This window comes from Pseudorca crassidens, chromosome 17 (genome assembly GCF_039906515.1).
Source record: "Pseudorca crassidens isolate mPseCra1 chromosome 17, mPseCra1.hap1, whole genome shotgun sequence".
NCBI lineage: Eukaryota > Metazoa > Chordata > Mammalia > Artiodactyla > Delphinidae > Pseudorca > Pseudorca crassidens.
Window position 1 is genome coordinate 11138362 of NC_090312.1, and position 24364 is coordinate 11162725.

Sequence of the window (24364 nt, forward strand, 5' to 3'; positions counted from 1 at the left end):
CGACTCGCCAAGGCGTCTCTGTTCCAAGTCACAGGTAGGGAACTGTGGAGAAGAAACAGACTTGTTCTTCATTTCCACCTGCAAGTGTGCGAGGGAAAAAAGTATTACAGGAGTTGTAGCTCAGAACCAATCAGGTCCTTTGCTGACGGCACTGAGGAAGGCCTTGCTGCGAGCACGTGACTCCTCTCGGCCACTTCAGTGCACATCTCTGCTCTGCGCCCAGCACTCTGCTGAGGAAAAGAAGTCCAGTTGCCCCTCAGTATACAGGGGGGAGTGGTTCTCAGATCCCCCTGCAGGTCCCCAAATCTGCGGACGCTCAAGCAGTCATCTCAGGCCTCTGTGTCCTCGGATGAGGAACCCGCAGATAGGGAGGGGCCGCTGTACGTCGCCATTCACCCTCTTGCTCCCGAGGAAGTGGACTCTTATCGATCAAACTTAATGAAATAAAATAATAGGTCGTCAAGTGTTGATGCCCAGGGTGCACCCCTGACAGTGGATGCTGTAGGAAGTAGTGAGGAGAGACAAGTTGCCATATCAAATTGATATTCTTTGGCACAAGTTAGAGGTTAAGCGTCCCTTCCCTGTTTTCCAGTTAGGATACTTGGGCGTACTTAGGGTAAATGACGGTTCAGGGCAGATCGAGTGAGGACGTTTGAGGGCTCAGCCTGGTTCACTATCAGCTAGATATTATCTTCTCTCTAGCAATGAAAACAACATAACCCCCCCATTTCTGCACCACTACGCCCCAAAATGAAATGCCCCTAAGTACCGTGTAAGTGAAGACTTGGCCTCTCTGAAAAGTACTCAGAAGATGACAGCAAGGCCTGTCACCTCCACCATCCTCCTAATAACAGCAGTCTGTCATCCTGTGATCATCTCAAGGCCTGCCGTTTGGGCGTGGTTCTTCCTAAGGGGGAAGCAGTGCAGGCATGGGGGTGTACGTTACCATGAGAAGAATGAAAATCTGATCATGTTAAGGTATTGTGAATTACAGAATTTTATACCCTAAGGGGATTTTACTGCAAACATTTCCTTTTTAAGGATGGGGAAACTGAGGGCCAAGATAGATCAAAGCCTATAAAGAGGATATTAAATGGGACTGATATATTAGTAGTCCTATAAGAGATACTCGGAGATCTCAGAGCCAGGTAGTGGCTGAGGCAAGATCCGAACTCAGGTCTCTTCACTCTAAGGCCCAAGATCTGGGTGCTTCCCCCAACCCCCTTCATCCTGTGGAGGGTTCTGGGGCTAATAGGGAATTTTGAGCAAGTCTTGGGGTGAGAAGAATGAGCTTTGTGATCACAGCAGGCAAGATCAATAGGTTTCATCCACAGGCCTCCTGCGCCCATGCAGGGCAGTGTGCCCAAGCCTGGCTGTATATTGGAAACACTTGGGGGCCTTTAAAAACGCACCTGAGCACCACCACAGACCAGTTAAAACCACTCCCTTGTCCTCCTGCAAGTGTGACCTATCTCACCTTAGATTGTCATCTTAGGCATGGCTCTGCAAGGTTTTCTCCAGGTGCGGTCTGTAGACAGCCAGGGCCCCCGGGGTGCTGGTGAGGAAGCAGATTCCAAGGCCCCGTCTGCTTCTCCTCAGTACAGTCTCCTGGTGTCAGGAGCTGGGCTTCCGTGTTTTCAGTAAGTTCCTCAGGTGACTCTGTTGCAAAACCAGTGTTCTGGACATGGGTTATTACTTTTCATCTGGTCAGCCCTCCCCCTGCAGTCCCCTGCCCCTTCTGCGATGCCACATCTGGAGTGGGGGAAAGTGGGCAGGGCTCTGCCTTGGCAGCGGCCTCTGAATTTCAGGGTTTTAGATGGCTTTCGATGGTTTTTCCTTCAAAAAGGAAAGAGATTTAGAATATAGACTTCATTTTTTTTTTTTTTTGCGGTACGCGGGCCTCTCACTGTTGTGGCCTCTCCCGTTGCGGAGCACAGGCTCCGGACGCGCAGGCTCAGCGGCCATGGCTCACGGGCCCAGCTGCTCCGCAGCATGTGGGATCTTCCCGGACCGGGACACGAACCCGTGTCCCCTGCATCGGCAGGCGGACTCTCAACCACTGCGCCACCAGGGAAGCCCCCATATTAATTTTAAAGAGATGAGTGAAGATTATGACACTAAAATGGACTTTTTTTTTTTTTCAAAGAAACTATAGATTGATCTGCTGGTGAATAAGTGGTAGGATTGAATCTTTCTCCATTAGCCCATCCTTTTTTTTGAGCTTAATTTGTGAAGTTACCCTTTGCAGTATCACTAGGAGTATGACTATCACTCGACAGCAGTGCTGAACTCAGCATATAAGAAAAAGTGTTTCTCACTTTCTGCTCATATAAGCAGGGATCCAGCAAAGCAGTGATATTAGAAAAATGTACCACCGATTATTTGCAATATTCTCAAAAAGAGAAATGACAGTATTTCTCCCTTCTGAGTTTTATCACTTCTACCACGTTTAAAACTTCATTGTAGTTACTGTTTTCTTTCTGGTCCTAGGGTTCTGTATTATACTTATTACAAAAGAAAAAAAATGGGCATGCTCTTGTGTGTAATAATATTCCACAGATAGAAAACAATTTAAATGAACAGACAAAAAAACCCCTCAGGAATGCACAATTGAAAAATGCATTTCATCTGACAGCTCTTGAAACTTGAAAATGTCACATTTTTAGAGAAAAAAATGTTCATTTCCCCCTCTTCTAATTTATCCCTTTAGATATGGGAATCCCTTTAGTGTTTGTGCAGATCTCTTTTGCTTCTTGCTTACTGTTTTTTGCCATCACATCATTAATTTTCTGTAAGGTAGTAAGATCAGAGATGTGCTAAAATGTTTTAGTTTGGGAAAACAAGTTTTAGAGCTGTGGACTTGGAAGGTTTCCTCCCCTTCCCAACCCTGCCACCCTGTATGTAACCGCTGTTACAAGGTTTTAAGTATGTGTGATCTATTACCATTATTTCAGTTACGTCTTTACTCTGATAGTGTATAAAGGTTTTGCAATATGTATTCTAAAATCTGTGCAACGTTGAAACACAAGCAGATTTATTATAGAAGTGGACACCATAATTTAGTTGGATTTTCTGAATGCTGGAGACTGAAGAAAAAATAAACAGGCCTAGAAAACAAGTGGAAAAGTGATATTTGAATTTACAGATGACTTTTAGCATGTTACTTAATTTTTCTAATTCTGTTTCTTCAGTGTAAAACAAATCAGCATTATTACTTCATAGGAGGGACTATTTAGGGATTGAGAATATTGGTGTAGAGCACTTGTCATAAGATCGAGGGTAAGAAGAGGGGGGTGAGTTTAGCAGATCTTGGTTGAATATGAATCCCCGTCTGGAATCAACTCTAAGGCCTTCTAACATGGACTGTTCTGTGACCAAAGGTCTGAATTTGTGCCTTGGGAGGAAATGTCTTTGTTTTTATTGTTGTTGTTTTTCTGAAATAAATCAAGTAGTTGCATAATGAACTAAATGAGAAAGAGGCCCTTCCAAAACACTCAGGCATGTACCTACCACCAACCAACCAAAACAAGCCATGGGCAACAAAATATACAATGATGACATCAAATAATTGGATAATTAAGGATTAATTATCCTTAAATAGGTTGGAGTTCATCCAACCTATTAGTAACTTAGTAATCCTTGCTTTTTTCCCCTCTTCCAATATAAAGTCATGCAGTGTTTATTCCCACAAAGATTTTATGCATTTGTAAATAAGAGTGGAAAAAAATGAAACCCAAACAAAGTAGCACACAATCGTTGTGAACCGGAGACAGGAGAAAGGCAAACTAAATTTAGTAATTTAGGAGTGGAGAGAACCACGTGAAAACGTGACCCTTGGGGATCATTCCCTAAGGATGTGAAATCATAATGGAGCAGGTTTAGCTCCGTGGATGGTCAACCTAATGGTTATAGTTTGTTTAGTTCCGTTTTTAAAACCTGTGGCTTTTATCGTATTTATGAAGGACGCAAAAAGAGAAGAACAAGAAATACGGAGATGTGGGTTGGTAGGTATTGGAAGCTAAATTTTGAAGTTAGATGAATAACATCTGAGCTCCGTGTGTAGGAACGGAAGAAATGTTACTGATTTGGGTTTCCTTCACTCTTTCGCCTTGAGGTGGTAAGAATTCTTTTTACCAAAACTCTGCAAGGTATAATTTCTTGGTAAAGAAGAACAGATACCTTGGAGTTCAAGCAGTGCAGTGTCTCCATAGCACATCGTTATAATTCGTACTCTGTTTTTTTTAAAAAGAGCACAGTAAGGCTGAAGTTGAACCTGGGATGAACTGCCCCCTTAGCGCCCCATGTGCTGTCAGTAGGTAGTTGTTACTGCAGCCCCACCCTGACTGGATGAATGAGAAGTTGGGGAATGAGGAGGATTTGTTGCTCACAGGGCAGGTGAGACAAGTCTGAGCTGCCCGGCAGCCGGCTCTGCTGATCAGTGTGGGTGTCCCTGGAGACCCGGAGAAGCGGGTCCTCCCTGCGGACAGTGTGATTCCCAAACCACTCCCAGGGGCGCGGGTTCCCTTGGAGGAGATGGCGATTTACTTGGCCAAGAACATTGTTGCGCCCTTGCTTTCTGTGTTGGTGACTCGTTTGAAGCCATGAAATGAGTGACTCCTGGGCAAAGGTTATAGGACAAATTAATTTGAGCAGACCAGGGAAATGGCTGGTAAAGGTAGAGAGACACTGGAGGAAAATCTGTAACTCCTCTTTAAGTGCTGTCATTTTCCGCAGCAGGTAGGACAAAAATTACCTTCCTAAGGTACCTCCGTGGTTTGGAGAGGTTCCATTTGTTTGTTCCTTCCGCCTCCCTCCTCCCCACCAAACTCAGACGTCAGGAGGTTAGGACCAAATTGCCTTCTCCCCCAAAAATTTGGGGGTGAAGATTTGGCCTAGTCCATTTAATTTTTATGTTGTTATGCGTGTTTGAGTTGAAAGAATATTTTTATCCACATTAAGCAAAATATCAAAATGAAAAGCTTTGAACATATAAGGAATTTGTACAACTAGTTACCCAATTAACATTTTTAGCAAGGGAAGTTCCTTCCTTCCTTTTACTTACAGAGCCATTTCTGTGTAAGAGATCAAAGATGGGACTTGAATGAATGTTAGAATCAGGCACCATCAAAAATACAAGGGACTTTAGAAATATGCTAGTCAAACTGCAGGTTGCAGTGCACTAGTGGGTCATGAAATGAATTTAGTTTGATCCTCAGTTTAAACAAAAAGAAAAAGAAAAGAAAGTTGGTCTTATTGGAGGGGAAAGTTCCAAGTAGGGGAGTGACTTAGTTTAGGTCTTTTGTGCTAGGTATCTGTTAAGTTCTTTTACTTTGACGTGTAATGCCTCAAAACACTGTGATTCTTAGGTACGTGGACTTGGCCTACTTATCTAATCCAGAGACCAGATGATGCAACAATTAAAAATAGCCCTACCCTGACATGGATGCAGAGACCTAGTCTTTATAAACAGCAACCGCTACCTTTATGTACCTTTGGGTACCTTTCAACTTTCCCAAGACAGTTGACTCAGCTGATGGTGACCCTGAGGCTGCCACCCATTGTCTGGGTGGGGACCTAGCTTCAGCTAGGAAACAGGTATCCCTGCTGCACAAGGAGGAGAGCACCAGTCACACACAGTTATCAAAACCTGCATTTTTTTCAATTAATTAATTAACTTATTTTTGGCTGTGTTGGGTCTTCATTGCTGCGCGTGGGCTTTCTCTGGTTGCGGCCCGCGGGGGCTACTCTTCATTGTGGTGCATGGGTTTCTCATTGCAGTGGCTTCTCTGGTTGCGGAGCATGGGCTCTAGGCGCGTGGGCTTAAGTAGTTGCGGCGCACGGGCTTAGTTGCTCCGCGGCACGTGGGATCTTCCCGGACCAGGGCTCGAACCCGTGTCCCCTGCATTGGCAAGCAGATTCTTACCCACTGCACCACCAGGGAAGTCCCCCAAACTTGCATTTTCTACACGAAGCCGACACGCTCACCATCACAGGGGAAGCTTGGAGAGCTGACTCCCTTTAGCAGATGGCGAGTATTACCAAGCTGCATTCAGCACGTTTAACATTGTTCTTTCCTGCTGTTGACCCTCCAAGCACATGTAAACAGTCTTTTGAACTTGTCATTACCTGTATTCCCAGGACATCCCGTTAACAATTTTTTGTCCACTTCCTTGCAGCTAGAGGTACACTCAGGGTCACACGATGGCTGTTTTACTTGGAAACCATACCACAGCAACCTTCACTGGGCATTGTAACTCTGGCTGCGTGAGTAATGCTGAAAACCTCGGATTTTACTTTCAAATCATCCACAGCTAAACCGAACTCTGCCTCTTTCCTAAGTCTGAAGAATGCATCCCAGACAAAAGGCCAATTTCACTTGACCTTAATTCTCCCTCCGCGGCATTCCTTTAGTTCTGTGTGTTTGAAATTCAAGGCCTGTTCTGGTTTCAAGTACACTTTTTAAAAAGTCTAAAACAGAAATGTATTATTGGACTGATAATGCCTCACGGAGGCCAATAATGGTTTTATGTACGAGCCACAGTGTTTTTCTGTTAGTGGTTTAAGTGCCTTTGACTGTTCCTTCTTCGCCTCCTCCCTCAGGTTTCTTGAATCATATGCTCAGTAATTCGATATTGCTCTTGTCCCGTATAATGTAAGCTAACATTGGCAAAACTGTTGGGGGAGAGTGCTTCAGGGGAAAGTCTTTTGTTTAACAAACAGTAGTATAATTTTGTGGAGAGTGCAAAGGATTCTTGAACTAGAGAATTATCAAGAAATCTGAATGCCTTTTTTTTTCAAATTTAGTATACCATGCAACAGTAGCACATTTTAACAATATTTGAAGAGTAAAGATCACCCGTGATTCCACCATCCTAACCTAACGGTGTTTAATTATTGCTGTTCAGTCTTCGGTGCTTCATACATTGTTTTACACAGTTGCCACTTCGAATTTTGCTCTTCTACTGTATGTAATAGCACAAATATTGCTGTGAAGTATTGCTGTCTCTGTTATTTCAAGGACCCCACAACAATACCATCATATAGATGTTCCTTAGTTTACTAAGCCGTTTCTGTGTGTTTGGGTCTCCGGAGATTGCCTGCATTTGGGCTGAGACCGTCGATGCAGAGATCCGTGAGTCATGAGCCATTTTCCCCTATTGAGTGGTCTCCTTGGGATGCTTTCCCAGAAATGAGATTCTTGGACAAAGAAAATGGGCACCATCTTTTGGACCTTGTGCTGCCCTGTGGCTCTGTCAGACTGCTGCGTAGCCACAAGGACGAGGCATGGTTTTGGGAAAGAGGACTCCTTCAGCTGCTTCCTGGGTTTCTTTCCAGAGACAGGGCCTCTCCCACCCTCCCCTTTAACTGACCCCTTAGGAGGGGGCTTTCCCAAGAAAAAAAAATTATCAGTCACAGCTGATCTCACTGCTCTTATGAAGGAAACGTGTCCTACGCAAAGGGCATAGTAGGTTCCACCTTGACCTCACTGTTTTTGTAAGGATGGGGTAGAGGGGTTCCTTCAACACGCCATTCATTTATTAATTACAAATTAGATTCTTATCAAGGGAAAGAGGGTTCTGCCTAGACGTCGGAACGGTGAAGTGCCCAGCTGTGGAGTTAGACCATCTGGGTTTGACCTCCAGTTCCCCTTCACCAGCTTCATGACTCTGGGCAGGGTGCTCAGCCTTGCTTGTCTCTAAACATCATCATCATCTAATCATCCCCATCCCGTTAGGTTATTGTGGGGACCTAATCTGCCCCTCCGTCGAAAGTGCTACACAGTGTCTTGTGTAGACTAAGGACGCGGCAAGTCGTAACTGCCAGTATTATATCTTTTATTTCCGTATTCTTCAAGGTCCATGAATTACTTGAGTACTATAGCTGTTACTAACTCTCTTTTTCATTGGATTCCAGTAGCCCTAGGGGCTGTTATTAGGGTTAACTGTAGGCTTGGGTTTAGCAATGGATTCTGTGCTCTCTGCTGGCTTAACAAGGGCTTCCCCCAACAGAGTACATGAAAGGGGCTGACTGTACTTGTTTTGTGTCCTGATAGTGGCTCCCTTTGTTCTCAGTACCTGCAGGATGTGCTTAAGAAGTGGTTGATAAGTGATATATTCTGAAGAGCTCAAAGAACTATGGTTGTTACCTTTTCTAAATTTCTTCACTTATTCCTCCACTCTTTCCCAGTGTTCTCTCCTTCTGGAACTTTATTAGATTAGCATTGGACCTTCCCATTCTATCTTCCATGTCTCTTAATATCCCACTTTTTCTTTTTCTGTACTGCATTCTTAGGATAATTTCATCAGATATATCTTCCAGTTCACTAATTCTCTTATCAGCTGTATATAATGTTTAACCATTCCTTTGTTACGTATTTTTTATTTTGGGGGAAGATCTGTTTAGTATTCTTTCACATCTTTCTGTCGTCGTAAAATCTTATTATTTTCTCATTTTTATTATTTTAGGTCTTTATTTTTTACAAATTGGGTAATCCATTCAGTAATTATATTAGCTCAAATTCTTGGGGAAATTTATTGTTTTTTGTTTTTTGGTTTTTTTTTTTTGCGGTACATGGGCCTCTCACTGTTGTGGCCTCTCCCGTTGCGGAGCACAGGCTCCGGACGCACAGGCTCAGTGGCCATGGCTCACGGGCCTAGCCGCTCCGCGGCACGTGGGATCCTCCCGGACTGGAACACGAACCCGTGTCCCCTGCATCGGCAGGCGGGCTCTCAACCACTGTGCCACCAGGGAAGCCCTATTCTGTTTTTTTGTATCTTCTGATTCCCACTCGTGGCAGATTGCTTTCTTTTATGGTTTTGTGTTTGGGGAAGGTAACCTCATTATCAGGAAGGCTCTCTGGGTGATTTGTGTGGCCTGATTAAAAGTCTTACCCTTCAGAGTGGTTTTACATTTTTTCTCCTGGGGTGCTTCCAGCTCCAGACCACTTTTTTAAAAAAATAAATTTTATTTATTTATTTATTTATTTTACTTATCTATTTTTGGCTGTGTTGGGTCTTCATGGCTGCGTGCAGGCTTTCTCTAGTTGCGGTGAGCAGGGGCTACTCTTCATTGCGGTGCGAGGACTTCTCATTGCGGTGGCTTCTCTTGTTGCAGAGCACGGGCTTCAGTAGTTGTGGCTCGTGGGCTTTAGAGCGCAGGCTCAGTAGTTGTGGCGCACAGGCTTAGTTGTTCCGTGGCACGTGGGATCTTCCCGGACCAAGGCTCGAACCCATGTCCCCTGCATTGGCAGACAGATTCTTAACCACTGCGCCACCAGGGAAGCGCCACTCCAGACCACTTTTGTTTTACTTAATTTTAAATCCTTTTTTTAAAGACCTCAAACTTACCGAATAGTGCCAAGCACAGTTCACAGAGCTTCCCACCACCACCATTTCAGGGTAAGTTGCAGACTTGAAACCCACGGGGCCTGAATGCCCAGAGCACCTTTATCGTCACTTTTCAGCTTGAGAGCTCCCCAAACTCCCAGGTGGAATCACTTGCCAGGGGTGAAGTAATCTCAGGTGAGGCTTTCCCACCACCGACCCACAGCCTAGACACAGGCTGACCAGCCTTCTTGCTGGTCACTGTGCCCACGGGCAGATTTTTTTCCTCCCCATGTTCACACTTCCGTTGAGATCAGAGTCCCCATAAGCGTTCTGACTTCAGTAGGGAATCCAGCTCCCCACCTGTGAGTCATCTTTTCCTGTTACTCCATGGATGTTGAAATCTCAGCCCCCCTATGTTGCCTCCCAGGCCTGTGGCAAAAGCAGCTCACATGCTTCCTGCTCTGATCCTCAAGCCACAGTAATTTCTTCCTTTCTTGCAAGCTCACTGCGGATGCCAGGCACACTTGGTTCAGAAGTTGGGCTGTTGGAAGGCCTTCTTTGCTTTCTTATTTTGCATCTGGGAAAGTAGAGGGAACTCCTTCCAAAATCCTGATGGTTTATTTGATCGTTCACTTCCAGAAACGTTTACGAACAGCTCCTGTTAGACGGCCAGTGCTGGGTGCTCTGGGGAACCCCTGAAGGAAACAAGACTTGACCCCTTCACAGTTCTTACTTCAAGCTGCCAGTGGCTTTATGTTGCCTGGAGAAAGGGCCAGGATCACAACATTCTTTGAAAGATCCCCTCATTGTTTTTTGGTTTTGTTTTGTTTTGAGGGGGGGCTGTGTTGGGTCTTCGTTGCTGCGCGCGGGCTTTCTCTAGTTGCGGAGAGCAGGGGCTACTCTTCGTTGCGGTGCGGGGGCTTCTCATTGCGGTGGCTTCTCTCGTGGAGCACGGGCTCTAGGCACGCAGGCTCAGTAGTTGCGGTACGCAGGCTCAGTAGTTGCGGCACGCAGGCTCAGTAGTTGCAGCACGCAGGCTCTAGAGCACGGGGTCAGTAGTTGTGGCTCATTAGCTTAGTTGCTCCACAGCGTGTGAGATCTTCCCAGACCAGGGATTGAACCTGGTCTTTCCAGTTGTGCCAGTGGTTTTCTTTTTCTCACCAGTTTTTTTTTTTTGGGGGGCCACGTTGGGTCTTCGTTGCTGTGCACAGGCTTTCTCTAGTTGGCAGGCAGATTCTTCACCACTGCGCCACCAGGGAAGTCCCTGTTGTTTCGTTTTATTCTTTACACTCCCCTTGCACACCAGGGATTCCAGTCCACATCGCTTGTCCTTGCCTCTGCTCGTCCCTCTTTCTTAAAATGTCTTTCCCCTGATGCTTGGAGAACATTTACTCTTCGTAGCCAGGGAAACACCACCCTGTGTGACACATCCCATGCCCTCCCTCCAGGGTTTCTGGAACCCTTTGTGCGCAGTGATCATCTCGTGCCAGTTATGGTTCACTTGTGCTGCACCAGCACTGACACTGCCCGGCATGTTTCTACAAGAAAAGGGTTTATTTACCGTTTCTCTTGTTAAAAAAAATTTTTTTTTTCCATTTGAATGAAATATTTCCCTGTGTGCATTTTTGTTGAGGTATGGTTGACGCACAGTTTTATATAAGCTTCAACAAGGATTAAACAAGGACGTACAACAAGGATTAAACAAGGACGTACAACAAGGATCTGCCCTCTCATTTGTACTCACTGGGAGGTACAAGCACATTGCTTAGCACATACTAAGCACTTACTCAATTCCTGAGTGAAATGAAATATTTGTGTATATGAATAGCTAAATAACAATTCAAGAATACAGTTATTATAGTTTTTTTCTAAAAGTGGTTTAGATAACCATCGTTTGCCAGCTTTGGAAAGGGAGACATTGGGGACTTCCTTGGCGGTCCAGTGGTTAGGGCTCTGCGATTCCACTGCAGGGGGCACGGGTTCTATCCCTGGTCTGGGAACTAAAATCCCACATGTGGCCAAAAGAAAAGAAACGGGAGACATTGCATAGGTTGGTTGGTTCTGGGCCCAGTTTGCCGCACCCTGCTAGTCTCTCACTGGGCGGTGCAGGGGGGCTGGGCACCACCGACTTCGTGGGCCGAGGAGCTGAGAGGACCAGCCGGCCTGAGAACCCCGTCTGCCTGGCAAGGTGCTGGTGATCACGGGATTGTGGGGAGCCCTGCAGCGTCTTCTGCTCGGTGAGGTAGAAGGAGCAGGTGAGATGAGGCATCAGCGGTTAAGAGCCTCCGTGGTTTAATCTCGCAACCTGGCTAGCATTCCTGATTCGATTTGCCTTGAGGTTAAATGCAGCCCAGGTGTCCTCACTTCTCAGTGTCTTCTCTCCCCAGGGCTGGAGGACCACGAGAAATATCCATCTTTGTTTCTCTATTCACCTCCGCACCTGTCACGTTCTGGTCATGATCAGGCATCCTCTGCCTTTTCCAGTTGTGGCCAGTGGTTTTCTTTTTCTCACCAGTTTTTTTTTTTTTTTTTTTTTTTTTTTTTTGGGCCACGTTGGGTCTTCGTTGCTGTGCACAGGCTTTCTCTAGTTGCGGCGAGCGGGGGCTACTCTTCAGTGCGGTGCGCGGGCTTCTCATTGCGGTGGCTTCTCTTGTTGCAGAGCACAGGCTGTAGGCACATGGGCTTCAGGAGTTGTGGCTCACGGGCTCTAGAGCGCAGGCTCAGTAGTTGTGGCACACTGGCTTAGTTGCTCCGTGGCATGTGGGATCTTCCCGGACCAGGGCTTGAACCCGTGTCCCCTGCATTGGCAGGCGGATTCTTAACCACTGTGCCACCAGGGAAGCACTTTCACCAGTTTTAACAGGGCCTAGAATCTTCCAGTTGTCAGCGTCTGCAACTCAGAGGTGTGTAGCATGAAGAGCATGCCTGGGAATCATGGGACTGCCCTTTCTTACCTGTGTGACTGTGAACAAGCTGCTTGGCCTCTCTGAACCTCAGTTTCCTTACCTATGAAATAATGAATAAAAAAAAAGATCACTGATGTTTATCCAGCATCTCTCTGTGCCTGACTCAGCACTTAAAATTGGTAGTTATTCTTATGGAATGCATACAGCTTGGTGAATACACTCTAGGGTTTGGAGCAAAACACTGCTGAACTTGATTCTCTGATCTTACGATTTATTAGCTCTGTGGCCCACAGAGGTTAATAATACTCTGAGTATTACTGTACTGAGAGAACAGAGAGCTCCGTCTCCATTAGGCTCTCTAGAGAGCAGAGGCTCACTTAAGCTTACTCAAAAGTAGTGAAAAACGGGTGGGGACAGGGTTAGTTGCAGACCACCTCATGATCTCTCTCTGTGATGTCTTTATCGCATCTGTGTTTCTTTCTCCTCACACTCTGGCCTCGTCTGGAATTGCTTCTGCTTTGTATATCTTTTCCCTGCCGCTTAGTCGGAATTTTCATTTCTTCATTAAGACTTATATGCCTGCTCCATCATGGTTTCTCCTCCATCCCTTTTTACTTTTGCGAGTTCCTGAAAGAGTCGTCTCTGACTGGTCCAGCTCATCTCTCTTTTCTCCAACCACATCATGGGTTGCTGGGAAGCCCTTGGTCAAGCTACCTTCCCTGGTCCAGGTAGTATTGGCTAGAAGAAAAAGTGTGATTCCTTGCCATGAAACCTAGCTATCTCTTACCTCATCTTTGAATTGGGGCTTTTTGAAGGTAGGTGTTGTAGTTAACACACATAATCAGACAGTATATGCCAAGCGAATGCTATGTTGATAAACGTGTTAAGTATTTGGGAGGATCATTTTCCGTGTTTCCATGTTACCCAAAAGTGGAAATATTCTTGAGGCAAAGGTTAAGGGTAACTTTTGGTTTCAGGAGCTATTTCTTCCCTCCTTTTTTTTTTTCCAGTATGCGGGCCTCTCACTGCTGTGGCCTCTCCCGTTGCGGAGCACAGGCTCTGGACGCGCAGGCTCAGTGGCCATGGCTCACAGGCCCAGCTGCTCCGCGGCATGTGGGATCCTCCTGGACCGGGGCACGAACCTGTGTCCCCTGCATCGGCAGGCGGACTCTCAACCACTGCACCACCAGGGAAGCCCTATTTCTTCCCTCTTGATGCAAGGCAGACCTTTGGTTGGAATGTAAGAGACTCTGTACAGCGAGTCAAGACTTCCACTGGTTTGCATTTTTCATTAGTGCGTCATTCAAGGAAATCCTGGCTTTTGGGTCATGGAACAGGCCTCTCTGTTTATCCTTCTGCAGAAGTAAAAAATTTGAAGTATTTAATAATACATCTGAAGATAAACTTGTATTTTGAGGTCCGTTCTCCTAGAGCCTTTTGGGGGAGTTTTCATTGGAGCCTATTTTATAAATATTTTCAAACTTTTATGATAGGCTTTATCCCAACGTGGATCGTGGGAAAAGAGGCATCCTTATGGTCTAAATATTAGTGCAAAGGATTTAAGAAACTAGGAATTCCATCTCACATTCAAAGACTACTTTCTTCATATTTAGTAAAGTATTAATTTTCATCCCAAGTGTTTACTGAAGTGGACAGTGAATAAACCATTGTAACCTGTCTAAGATCCCACATGGACTTCTTTTTGTTTTCTTTTAAGCAGCACTGAGAACAAGAAGACAATCTATGACATACATATTTTTCTCACATGGTGAATGTTAGCTAATGAAAAAACTGCATAATTTATACTGTCCGTATCTAACAGTTACTTTTCTTTCTGGAGCATACAGTCTTTTAAGTTTTTTTAGTAACTGTAAAATTCACTTGTTTTTTTCCTTTTATACCGGGTAGCCATATTTATTTATTCTTTCTGCAATTGTTTGTTGCATGCATACAATATATAAGAATTGTGGTAGTTGCTGGGAGTCAGCTATGAGCAGTCATGGAACTAAGAACGAACGAAAACTACGAGAGAGGGAGGGAGATCCCTTGACTGTAATCCTGCCCCCTCCAGAGTCTCCCCACCTTGAGTCCCCTGTCTGCCTCCACATTTGCCGTTGGCATGAACTCTTGAGATCTTATTGTATGTCAGAGAGTCTTACTGCACGTCAACTGTATGGTTGCCTCGGGCTACTTCTACCTGAGGAGTTAGCAGCCTCTGACTTAGACTAGAGTGAAGGTTTCCCTGGCAGTCATTCCGACACAGTAAGAGATACCCCAAGCCCACCCTACTCCCCATGCTTACATAGAATCCATCCCAGTATTTCTCAAGCATCTCACCCCTCTGCACCTCTTTTCCTGGTCATTCTCAAGCTTTATCTCCTGGAGGAAGGGTTGAATTTTATGGGGTGGTTAAGTCATCATGTTAGGGGAAAGTGGCATAAAGGCAGGAATACCCTTGAGAATTGATTAGGAAGATTCTTTGTTCATGGCCAACACGTTGACAGTCATACGTTTTCCTTTCAGTGTTCATTCAAGTACCAGATAAAGTGGTTGGCTTGCATTTATGGGCTCTGATGTCATAGGCACACATACTTGTACATATACGTACACATGTTTCATAAACTCCAGACTCACTTCTGAGCTGCCGAGATCCTTGGAATAGGCAAGGCTGCAGGAGCTAAGGGATCAGCAGATTGTTTAATATATCTTCCACAGTTTCAGTGGCCTGGCCTCCTCACACTGGGGCTTATGAGGGTAGAAGCACCCACACTTTTAACTAGTAATTCCACTCCCACACTTCTTCCGAATGCATACAATAGAATCATTGTGGATTACGTTTCTGCATGAGGTTCCTTGAGGAGTGGGAGACCCTAAGAGGCCTTGAAATTTCCTGGACGTATTGGGTTTTATCTTGAGGGAGGAAAAAGCAAGTTTGACTTTATGCACCACAGTGTAGTTTAGATTTGTCTTAATGTAAGACTGTTTCCCCCCACAAATCTTCAGTGCCTTGGAAAGCGGCTCCGTGTTCGTCCAGTGGGTGGGTGTGCCCCTGGAATACCTCTCTTTATGCTCCAGTCCACTGGTGGGAGGAGGTGGGTGCTTCAGCACACAGAGACCCAGTGGGGCCCCTCAGAGGCCTCATGGGCCCGTGTTTCCTACAGTCATGGGGTCATCTCAGCATCTCCTCTCACACCCACTGAGCTTCCAAGCTGAGGACCATGAGTGCCATCCTGGGGCCGGTCCGGAACTCCAGCTGCATCTTGGTACAGGGAAAAGCCACAGGAGTAGGAGACAGACATGGGCTTAGTCCTGGTGTGAAACTGTCCTGTGTGAACTTGGGCAAGCCATTTAACCTCCCAGGATTTCAGGATTTGCTTTTGTTTTCAGGTAAAGTGTCGCTGGGTGTGCGTGGTGAGAGGAGGGATAAATCAGGAGTTTGGGACTGACACATGCACACCGCTACAGGTAAAATAGGTAAACAAGGGCCTACCGTACAGCACAGGGAGCTCTACTCAATAGCTTGTAATAACCTATAATGGAAAAGAATCTGAAGAAGAATATATATATAACTGAATCACTGAAATATAACTGAATCACTTTGCTGTACACTTGAAACTAACACAACATTGTAAATTAGGTATACTTCAATTAAAAAAATAAAATGAGGCTGTACAGAGCATATGTAATCTCTAAGGTCTTCCCAGCCCTACACTTCACTGAAATGGGATGACGAGCTTTTGGCCATCAGAAATAGAGAAGAGCGGCTGAAACATTGTTAGCACGGAGGTTAGTTGAACTGCAGCGGATGCACAGGAAGTAGACCAACACCTGCTCACCCAGAGCTCCTGTCCTAGTAGCCCAGCGAGATGGATGACCCATTTGGAACAGAGAGTGGTCGGTGATTTGGCAGGAGGAGACTGTTAATACAGGGTATACCCTGTAGCAGAGGGCACACTCTCTCCAGTTTTACTGTTGTAATTAAGTCATCATTACACTTGAGTTGTAAAGACCTTTTAGTGTCACAGAAATAACAAGAAATGTTAGGCGTGCCTGCTGACTGGAAAGGAAAATATGAGTTCTTGGTTTTTTCCCTCTAGCTGGATGATGTTGGTTGGCCTTTTTTCTTCCCTTTCAAAAGGAAAAAAGAGGGCTTCCCTGGTGGCACAGTGGTTAGAATCCGCCTGCCAATGCAGGGGACACGGGTTCGAGCCCTGGTCTGGGAAGATCCCACATGCCGTGGAGCAACTAAGCCTGTGCCCCACAACTACTGAGCCTGCGCTCTAGAGCCCGTGAGCCACAATCACTGAGCCCACGTGCCACAACTACTGAAGCCCACATACCTAGAGCCCATGCTCCTCAACAAGAGAAGCCACTGCAATGAGAAGCCTGTGCACCGCAACAAAGAGTAGTCCCTGCTCCCCGCAACTAGAGGAAGCCCGCACGCAGCAATGAAGACCCAGTGCAGCCAAAAATAAACAAATAAAAATAAATAAATAAATTTATTATTTTTTCAAAAAGAAAGAAATTGTAACACATCCTCTATTCATTATCCCAAAAATGTTTTGAAGAGAGCAGAATCACTTGGTAAGGTGTTTGTTATAATCTTTAGTACAGCCGATGGCTAAGAGATAAATGCAATTAATTTGAAAGCCTTGATATTTCTTAATCCTCACCCAAGAAGCAGCCAAATACATACAATTTGCTTGTCTTGGAACTCTTGTCCTGTAAGTGTGAGGTTCATTGCGCTCAGCTCTAATCCAACCTTCTGTAATATCAGGTGAAGACATGGTAACGCAAATACTACCACCACCACCCCCCGCCGTCCATTATGAGAAACCAAAATGTATGAAAGTCACGTGAGGCAGCGTAATTAGTGAGCGAGCATGACAGGATAATGATGGCTCATTAGGTTCGATTTTAAAAACAGCATTTCTGACTTAAGCTAATTTTGCTTGAAAATTTTGTCTAGTCATAGCCATCCTGAAAAAGGCACTTGCTGGATCAGAGCCCTGCTCTCTCTTGTTTTGCCCCATCTATTCCTTGAATACTAGCTTCAGACTTGAGAGAAAAGTTGGAGGGCAGGGGAGGCCTTGCATCCAGGGCGATTCCAGTGTAGTCTCACAAAAGAGGTCTGGCAAGGGTTGAAAGTGAATTTTAAGCATTTAAGCATCCACTTTGAGGTTTTCCTTCCATAGCAAGAACTCATGAGAAATTGCTTCAGTTATTAGCCGGAATGAAAGGGGACAATTTTAAAAGGAGTGGAAAACAGGAGAATATTTGAAGCTGGTTGGGAACAAATAAAGGCTTTGGGGAAGATCCCAAGGGAAAATTCTCTGATATTTAGTAATCCCAAGGCATGGGTGTGTGTGGGGGGGGGAACCCAGTTCATCTTAGTGCATGAGTCATCACTTTATTTCTCTAAATTACAGGCAGATTGTTATTTCTTAAATTAACTCAGGTCATGAATTTTGTGAACCATACTCTTTGGGGAGAATTTTTTCCTTTCTTCTTCTTCTTACCCCCAGTCTTCAAAACTTTAAAAAAAAATTCTGTACGTAAATGGACAGATGCCCTTCTGGAATTTATTTTTGAAATTGATGGGGTAAATAAAAAAATATTCCCATACCAGTTAACCCAAAATTGGAAAAATTAAAGCAACATGAGAATTGAGACAAGGGCATTTCTTGGCTCTTTTTTTTTTTTAAAGGAAGAAATCAGCAGGTCAGTCCACAATCAAGTATTACGTATCTACCATGAGAACCCAAACCAGTGCATTTGAAATTTAAGAACTGTGAGAGAGACAGACATAATTCCATGGAGTTATATTCTCAGAACTAAAAGTACTGTTTACTGAACTCCTGCTGTTTACCAGTCACTTGCTGCATCCCTGATCTTTCCGTGAACTCTGTGAAATAGCCTGGTGCAGGTCCTGAATCCGAGAGGCATTAGGGGACTTCTCTGTACTCACAAAGCCGTTCAGAGGCAGAGCCCGGGATCTGACCCAGCTCATCTGGGCTCAGATGTCCGTCTTGTTTCTGCAAGGCTCACATGAAACAATGGGGAGGTACTGAAGGACATTCTGAGGCAGTAAAATATGTCCGTGGGACTTGAGCGTGGAGGAGGTGAGTGAATGTCAGGGAGGTCTGGGAAGGCTTCACAGCTACAGTGACTATAACTTATCCAAAACGGGGCAAGAGTGAGGCTGCTCTCGTATTCATTATGCCAGGGCAGTGGGTGTAAACAGAGATTGTCCTTGGCAAACCTTCACAGAGGAGATAGACTGGAGAGATGGGCAGATCGACAGTGACTTTCTCCTCCAGCATCCCAACATGCCATGACATCTTCCATCGTGGAGCCATTGCCCAGAACATGGGTAGAATTCATAGGAGCCCTTGTGACAGTGGGGCCGGGCCCGGGTGACCAGCACAGACCTGGTGGTTCCGTGGCAGCTGGAGACCCTAGACTGGCCGTCCTCTTGAGGCCCTGCTGATGGTCATTCCTGGGAGAAGGTGCGTTCAGCTCAACCAAGGCATTTTATAGGGAAAGTTGGACTTTGGAGTTTTTATTTCACATCTCCCAAGTTTTAAAAATGTTTGGAAGTTAATTCAAAAATTTACAGAAGATAATTTGCAAGTTGAATATAGACTGTGAGCCACCTGTTTGCTTTCTGTGATATAAATTATAACAGGTTTTCTGGAATATTATGATCCAAGTCTGTGTTACCCAAAGTGTATTATGTAGAGAACTAGCTCTGAGATGTTAGTGGGTACTTGTGAAAAAGGATAGAGGCTTGAAGTGTGCTTTTGAGGCCAATAAGTTTGGGGAATACTGTGTTAAACAAAGTTAAAGAAACAGGCATCTCATGGGCTTTTCATAGATTAATGCTCTGTGAATCTTCAAAAGGGGGTGTGGTGTGGAGCATTTGCCAAACTTACTGACTGTGGATCCCCCTTTTCTCACAGCATTAATTGGACTAGTTGGGCATAGCTTTGGGGAAACGCTGATCTAAGTGAACAGTTCTCAGATTTGAGGATATTCTGAATATGTGAAAGTTCTAAAACCTTGTGCGTTTTCAACTTCAGCCGTCAGAGGAAAGCTCGTGGAATGAAACACTCCTTCAAAGTCGGGCTGTGTGATGAAACATTAGCCGAGTTGGACTTAATTATTGTGGTTTGACGGGGACTGGGTTGGACCACTCGTGAGTTCATAGTGGGCCTTGTCATTGGATAATGAGGGCACTGTGTGTTCACTTTTGAGAAGTGGAGTCATTTGGAGGACCTCTGGGGTATCTAGATAGTAAAACGTCACTCAACATTCTACTAAGCGTCATGATAGCAGCCAGAATGCATTTAAAGTGAGGGGAAGCTTTCCTTGAGGGTGTGCGTTATAGTAACTGCACTGGGCTCACTCAGGCTCCCCAAGAAATGGCCATTGAACATGTTACTTTACTGAACAGTCAGTATGGACACTTGGAAAACACCTAACTTAGTTTTTATAAAATTATTGATTATAAGCTGATGGCTTTCTTAGAGCTTTTGTACTCCAGTTTCTTCTTTTTTTTTAATGTTGGTATTCGAAGTGGAAACCAATTCTTAGTGTGTCCCTTTAATTTTACTCCCAGCAGTGTATTAAAGAATCACTCGAAGGGAATTTGTCCCCTCCCTTTGCAGTATAACTCAATCCACAAAATGTAATTTAATAAAAGCTTTTTTATGTATTTATCAGTGAGACTGAATTTTCTTTATCGTTCCTGGCTCCATGCTATATTTTTTTCTTAATCATTTTCTAAAATTTACTACATGCTTCGCTTCTAGGTAAATATTGATACATTTTTGTCTTGGCATACTTACCCCAGATGTCATACTATAGAGGAGCATTGATGTTTAAAAACATTTTGTATCTAGCTACCTAATAAACGTGATTGGAGTAATCCGTCACGATCCCTGAGGTCAGGGACCATCTCTGTATTCCTTGACTCTGGGATATTGTTCCCACCAGATAATTGTCAAACGAATGAATTCGTAGAGTGGAGACTGAAGTTGCTTTCCAAATACTCTGTAGATGCAGCCCCATTTCAAGCAAGCTCTGTCTGAATGTAGGAGGGTGTCATTTACGTTACAAAAGAACTCTTTCTGATAAAGCAACAAGAAAACTTGATGCCTGTTGAGGAGAGCATTTCTGAAATGTTAATATGTGCATCTTTGAGGGAATAAGGTTTAATTTCAGAGGTTTGATTTATGGAAAATTTCTTCAGCTCCTGTAAACAGGAAGATTTATCTTTATGGAAACAGCACCCAGTGGAGCATGATACTCATTTGTGCTGCAGAGCAGACTCTGGTACCTCATCCTTGTTTTCCTCAAGTAATATTGAATCAGTGGGTCCTGGGGTCTGTGAGCATTCTCCTGATAATAAGACATCTGTGTGAATTGGCTGTGCTGAGAGAGCTTTATTTGAAAGGGTGTCTGTAAGGGACGGCTCTGGGAGGGGGGTTAGAATGAGGAGTGTTCCACATTAGCCGATGCACCCTTTTAAGATGCCTACAACTTTGAGTTAACCACTCTCCTAAATCGCACTCAGCAGTAATTTGCAAGAGGATTAGTTAGATCTTTGTGACGTTTCTGGTATGTTACAGCATTTTAGAAGTCAAAAACCTTAAAGACCTCTGTTAGTGTTGTTACTTGGGGGCATGTGAATTATACATTAAAAGATATCTGCTGGTATTTCATAAGCATGTTTAAAAACATGTACAACTTAAAATTATCCTTATTAAAAGCAACTTGATTATTTGACAGCCATGCTGCAAAGTAGGTCTTAAATACTTTTATTTACGAAAGTGAAAAAACTGGCCATTAAGTTAGCTTTCAGTAAGAGAGATGTATAGGAGACAGATGACATACCAGAGTGATGGAATGCTGAAGTAGTAATGGCCGTGCTCATGCGGGCAGAATAAGCACACGTGTTTGCAGTATAAAATGAAGTGAAAAAGCAGAATACAGATCGCATGTAACATTGATTAGTTACATAGAGATCACGTAACACGAGCAAAGATGGCAAGTCAAGAAAAAAGAAAATAGTGTTTTCGAGTTGTGGGATTATGGGTGAAGTTTAGAATTTGTATTTTCCATTTGCTCTGTGTTACGTTAAAAACAAAATTTTCTGAAGTTTTTCTTTTGGCCAGTAAAGCATGTTTCCTAAGTGCCTTGTGGTAGGAAGCAGAAGATTAGGGAGAAATATCCACTTTCATGTGCTTTTAGCGGTGTAGTATCTTCAAAATTACAGAACACCTGTGCACAGAATAATTTTTTTTAATTAAATTCTGATTTGGGAGACTTGAGTTTTGAGACCACATTTATTACCCAAGTGGGCTTAGAGAAAGTCACCTAGTCTCTCTGAGCCTTCATTTCCTCAGAAAGGAAAGATTGTGATAATATTTGGGCAATTGGAAAAATCAGGCGCAAAAAAGCAAAAGTGACAAAAAATATATATAAGGGAATTTTCTTTTATTTTGAAATTTTGACGCCCTTCCGTGTTCTGAGTTAACATTATTAGATTGGTTGCTGCTACTCGAGAAAAACCCATTGGCATTTCTGGCAACGTCCTTTTAAACATTGGACAGTGCTGTCATCTTCTCTGTATATGCAGACAGCAGACAGCCCCTGGGCCGCACTGTTGTCTTAACTCCACATTTCCCACAGGTCATACTTAAGAGAAGTAAAATCCTAATGTTCATTAACAGAGCAGTGGTTTCCAAGCTTCTGTGCATCTCATTTGTAAAATCTTTTTAAGCATGCATTCCATATGCATATACATGTATATATATCTATACATACTCTTCTGCACCAATATTGTATAATTATTTAACATAAAACAGTACAAACAGGAGTTCTGTTTGTTTTTTTCCCGCATCACAGTGCACTCTCCTGTGTGCATTGTAGAGAGATCACTGATCTGAAGAACTGGTCTGAGTGGAAGGCTATGCCTCTTCCTCTCCGTTTTCTTTTCCTTCTATAGTAGCACCACCAGCCATGTATCAATAAAAATTATTCTTGCTAACTGTATACCTCTTAGGAACCTTAGAAAAAGTAAATCCAAGTACCTGCACTTGCAGATTCTAGCTAACATCTGTTGAGTGCTGCCTCTGATCCAAGCCCCGTTCTGAGTATTTCATCTGTGTGGTTACCTTACTTAATCCATGGAACTCTGTGAGGTGGATCCCTGGTGGGGAAACTGAGGCACAGCTGGATTAAGGACCTGGCCCAGGTCATACAGTTAGTAAGTAGTGGAGCTAGACTTTGACTCCAGGCCGTCTGGCTCCACATTCTATGCTCTTAACCACCATGTTTTCCCAGCATCTAGTCAGCAGTTATGTGATTCTCCACTTTAGATAAAATTGTGTGATGAAGTCTGAATGACTCTAAATCATCAGCAGCGTATTTTGAATCATTGGGTCAAGACATGGATACATGGTTTACTAGGACATTATAGAACCTCAGAACTGGTAGGAATTCAAAAGGCTAAGTAGCTCCGTAGTTTCTAATCCGTTCACCAGTGAAAACTCTGTTTTGTTATGAGATAGGTTCCTGATAAATTCTCAGGGTCCTGCAAAGACATGACTCCTTTCCGGTCTAGGTTTTAATTCTTTTAAGAAACTCTCATTATGTTATAACATGGAAAATGGTGCTTTCATGACTATTTTTTGGTCTTTAAATACCTTGTTGTACCTATAATTATTATTTTCCTAAGAACGGAGCTGAAATTGCTTCAAGATGAAAGAGCCATGGTGCTTGTGGGTGGGTATGCTCCTCCGAACTTTAGAACTACAGCAGAAATTAGAGGTTCACGAGGTAATTGCTGTGATTACAGTTTTCTTTCTGGCCTCAGACAGGAGCTCTTGAAACGCAATATTCTACTAATTTTTTAAATGTACAGTTTGCAAGGCAGCAAGGAAATTACTGAGAATGTGTACTATTTCTCCCTCATTTTCGATGAAAGTATCTTGTTGGATCTCTTGCAGTTGCTGAGGGAAAAGCATGTATTATAAGACACTGTTAAAAGGCTTTAAAAAAAACTTAAGTACTACATCAACCGTATAATATTGCATAAGGAAATTATTTTAGAAGAAAGAAAGTTCCTAATCATAGCAGTCTGAGGTAGCAACAGCTTTTAAAACATCTCTGTGAACCTTTCTAAGCTTTACATTTCTAGATAATTCACATCTTTATAATATCTGTAATTTTACATTGTAAATAATGGAATTTCATGGTATTTGCACATCTCACAAAATAGACCTTCAATAAATGGCTGTCCTTATCCTTTCTAATTGTTACATACATACGTTTGAGTGACCATATAAGCCCTCTTATTTGTTTCCTATTTTACTTGGCCATCTCCCTGTTGTTGGATTTAGGTTATTTCTTGCTTTTTGCACTGTAAAATCTGGTGACGTGTTTTATAGTATCTTTTTTAAATTTATCCTTGAGGGGGTGGTGGTCGTTTGATAGGAATTATCTGGAATAGGATTACTGTGTCGGATGAAAGAGCAGCATGACTTGGAATGCAGTTTGTCCTGTGTATCAGCTGGGACTGTTTCTCTGTGGCCTATCCATTCATTGTTTTTATTACCTTTTTTTCTATCTTTTTAACATCTCTATAAGGACAAAAAGGCACTTCAGTATTGTTTTACTTGGAATTTAAAAATTATCGGTGTGATTGAAATTCTTTGCATAGGTTTTACAGTTTTCAGTTTCTCTGTTAATGTCTTTTGTCCTCAGTCTTCTGGATCATGATAGTAGCGAAATAAGAATTCCACATACTAATAATGTCCTACAGACGTCAGCTTTTTTTCCTCTTCTCGTTGTGATTATTTTCCCCTCTTAGTCCTTTTATCTTGTTTTGTTGTTGTTTTGTTTTTTTGGTTTTATCTTGGTTTTTGTCTTGGCTCTTTCCTGATAGTATGTCTTGTTGACATGAGGACATCATTAGACCTCTCAACTGATATACATAGTGCATTTTTTGAGGCTTAACTTTGTTAGACTTTTTTAAAATATGGAGATTTCTACATTGATGTCCCAACAAATATTGTTCCATAGGTGTGCCAAGAAGAAATCCTGATTTTAATCAATTGTTTCAGT

General features: G+C 43.5%; 1 protein-coding gene across 13 annotated transcripts in view; it reads left to right on the forward strand.

The window, feature by feature from the left end:
* ASAP1 (ArfGAP with SH3 domain, ankyrin repeat and PH domain 1) overlaps positions 1–24364 on the forward strand; it is a 350901-nt gene that overhangs the window by 167662 nt on the left and 158875 nt on the right. Inside the window, exon 2 of one of the 13 annotated variants that reach the window (XM_067711259.1) lies at positions 6177–6264. The exons of the other annotated variants lie outside the window; for them this stretch is intronic. Within the exon in view, the coding sequence (XP_067567360.1) occupies positions 6202–6264 (63 nt within the window). The 5' untranslated portion in view covers positions 6177–6201. The remainder of the gene's footprint in view (positions 1–6176; positions 6265–24364) is intronic. 13 annotated transcript variants of the gene reach the window in all.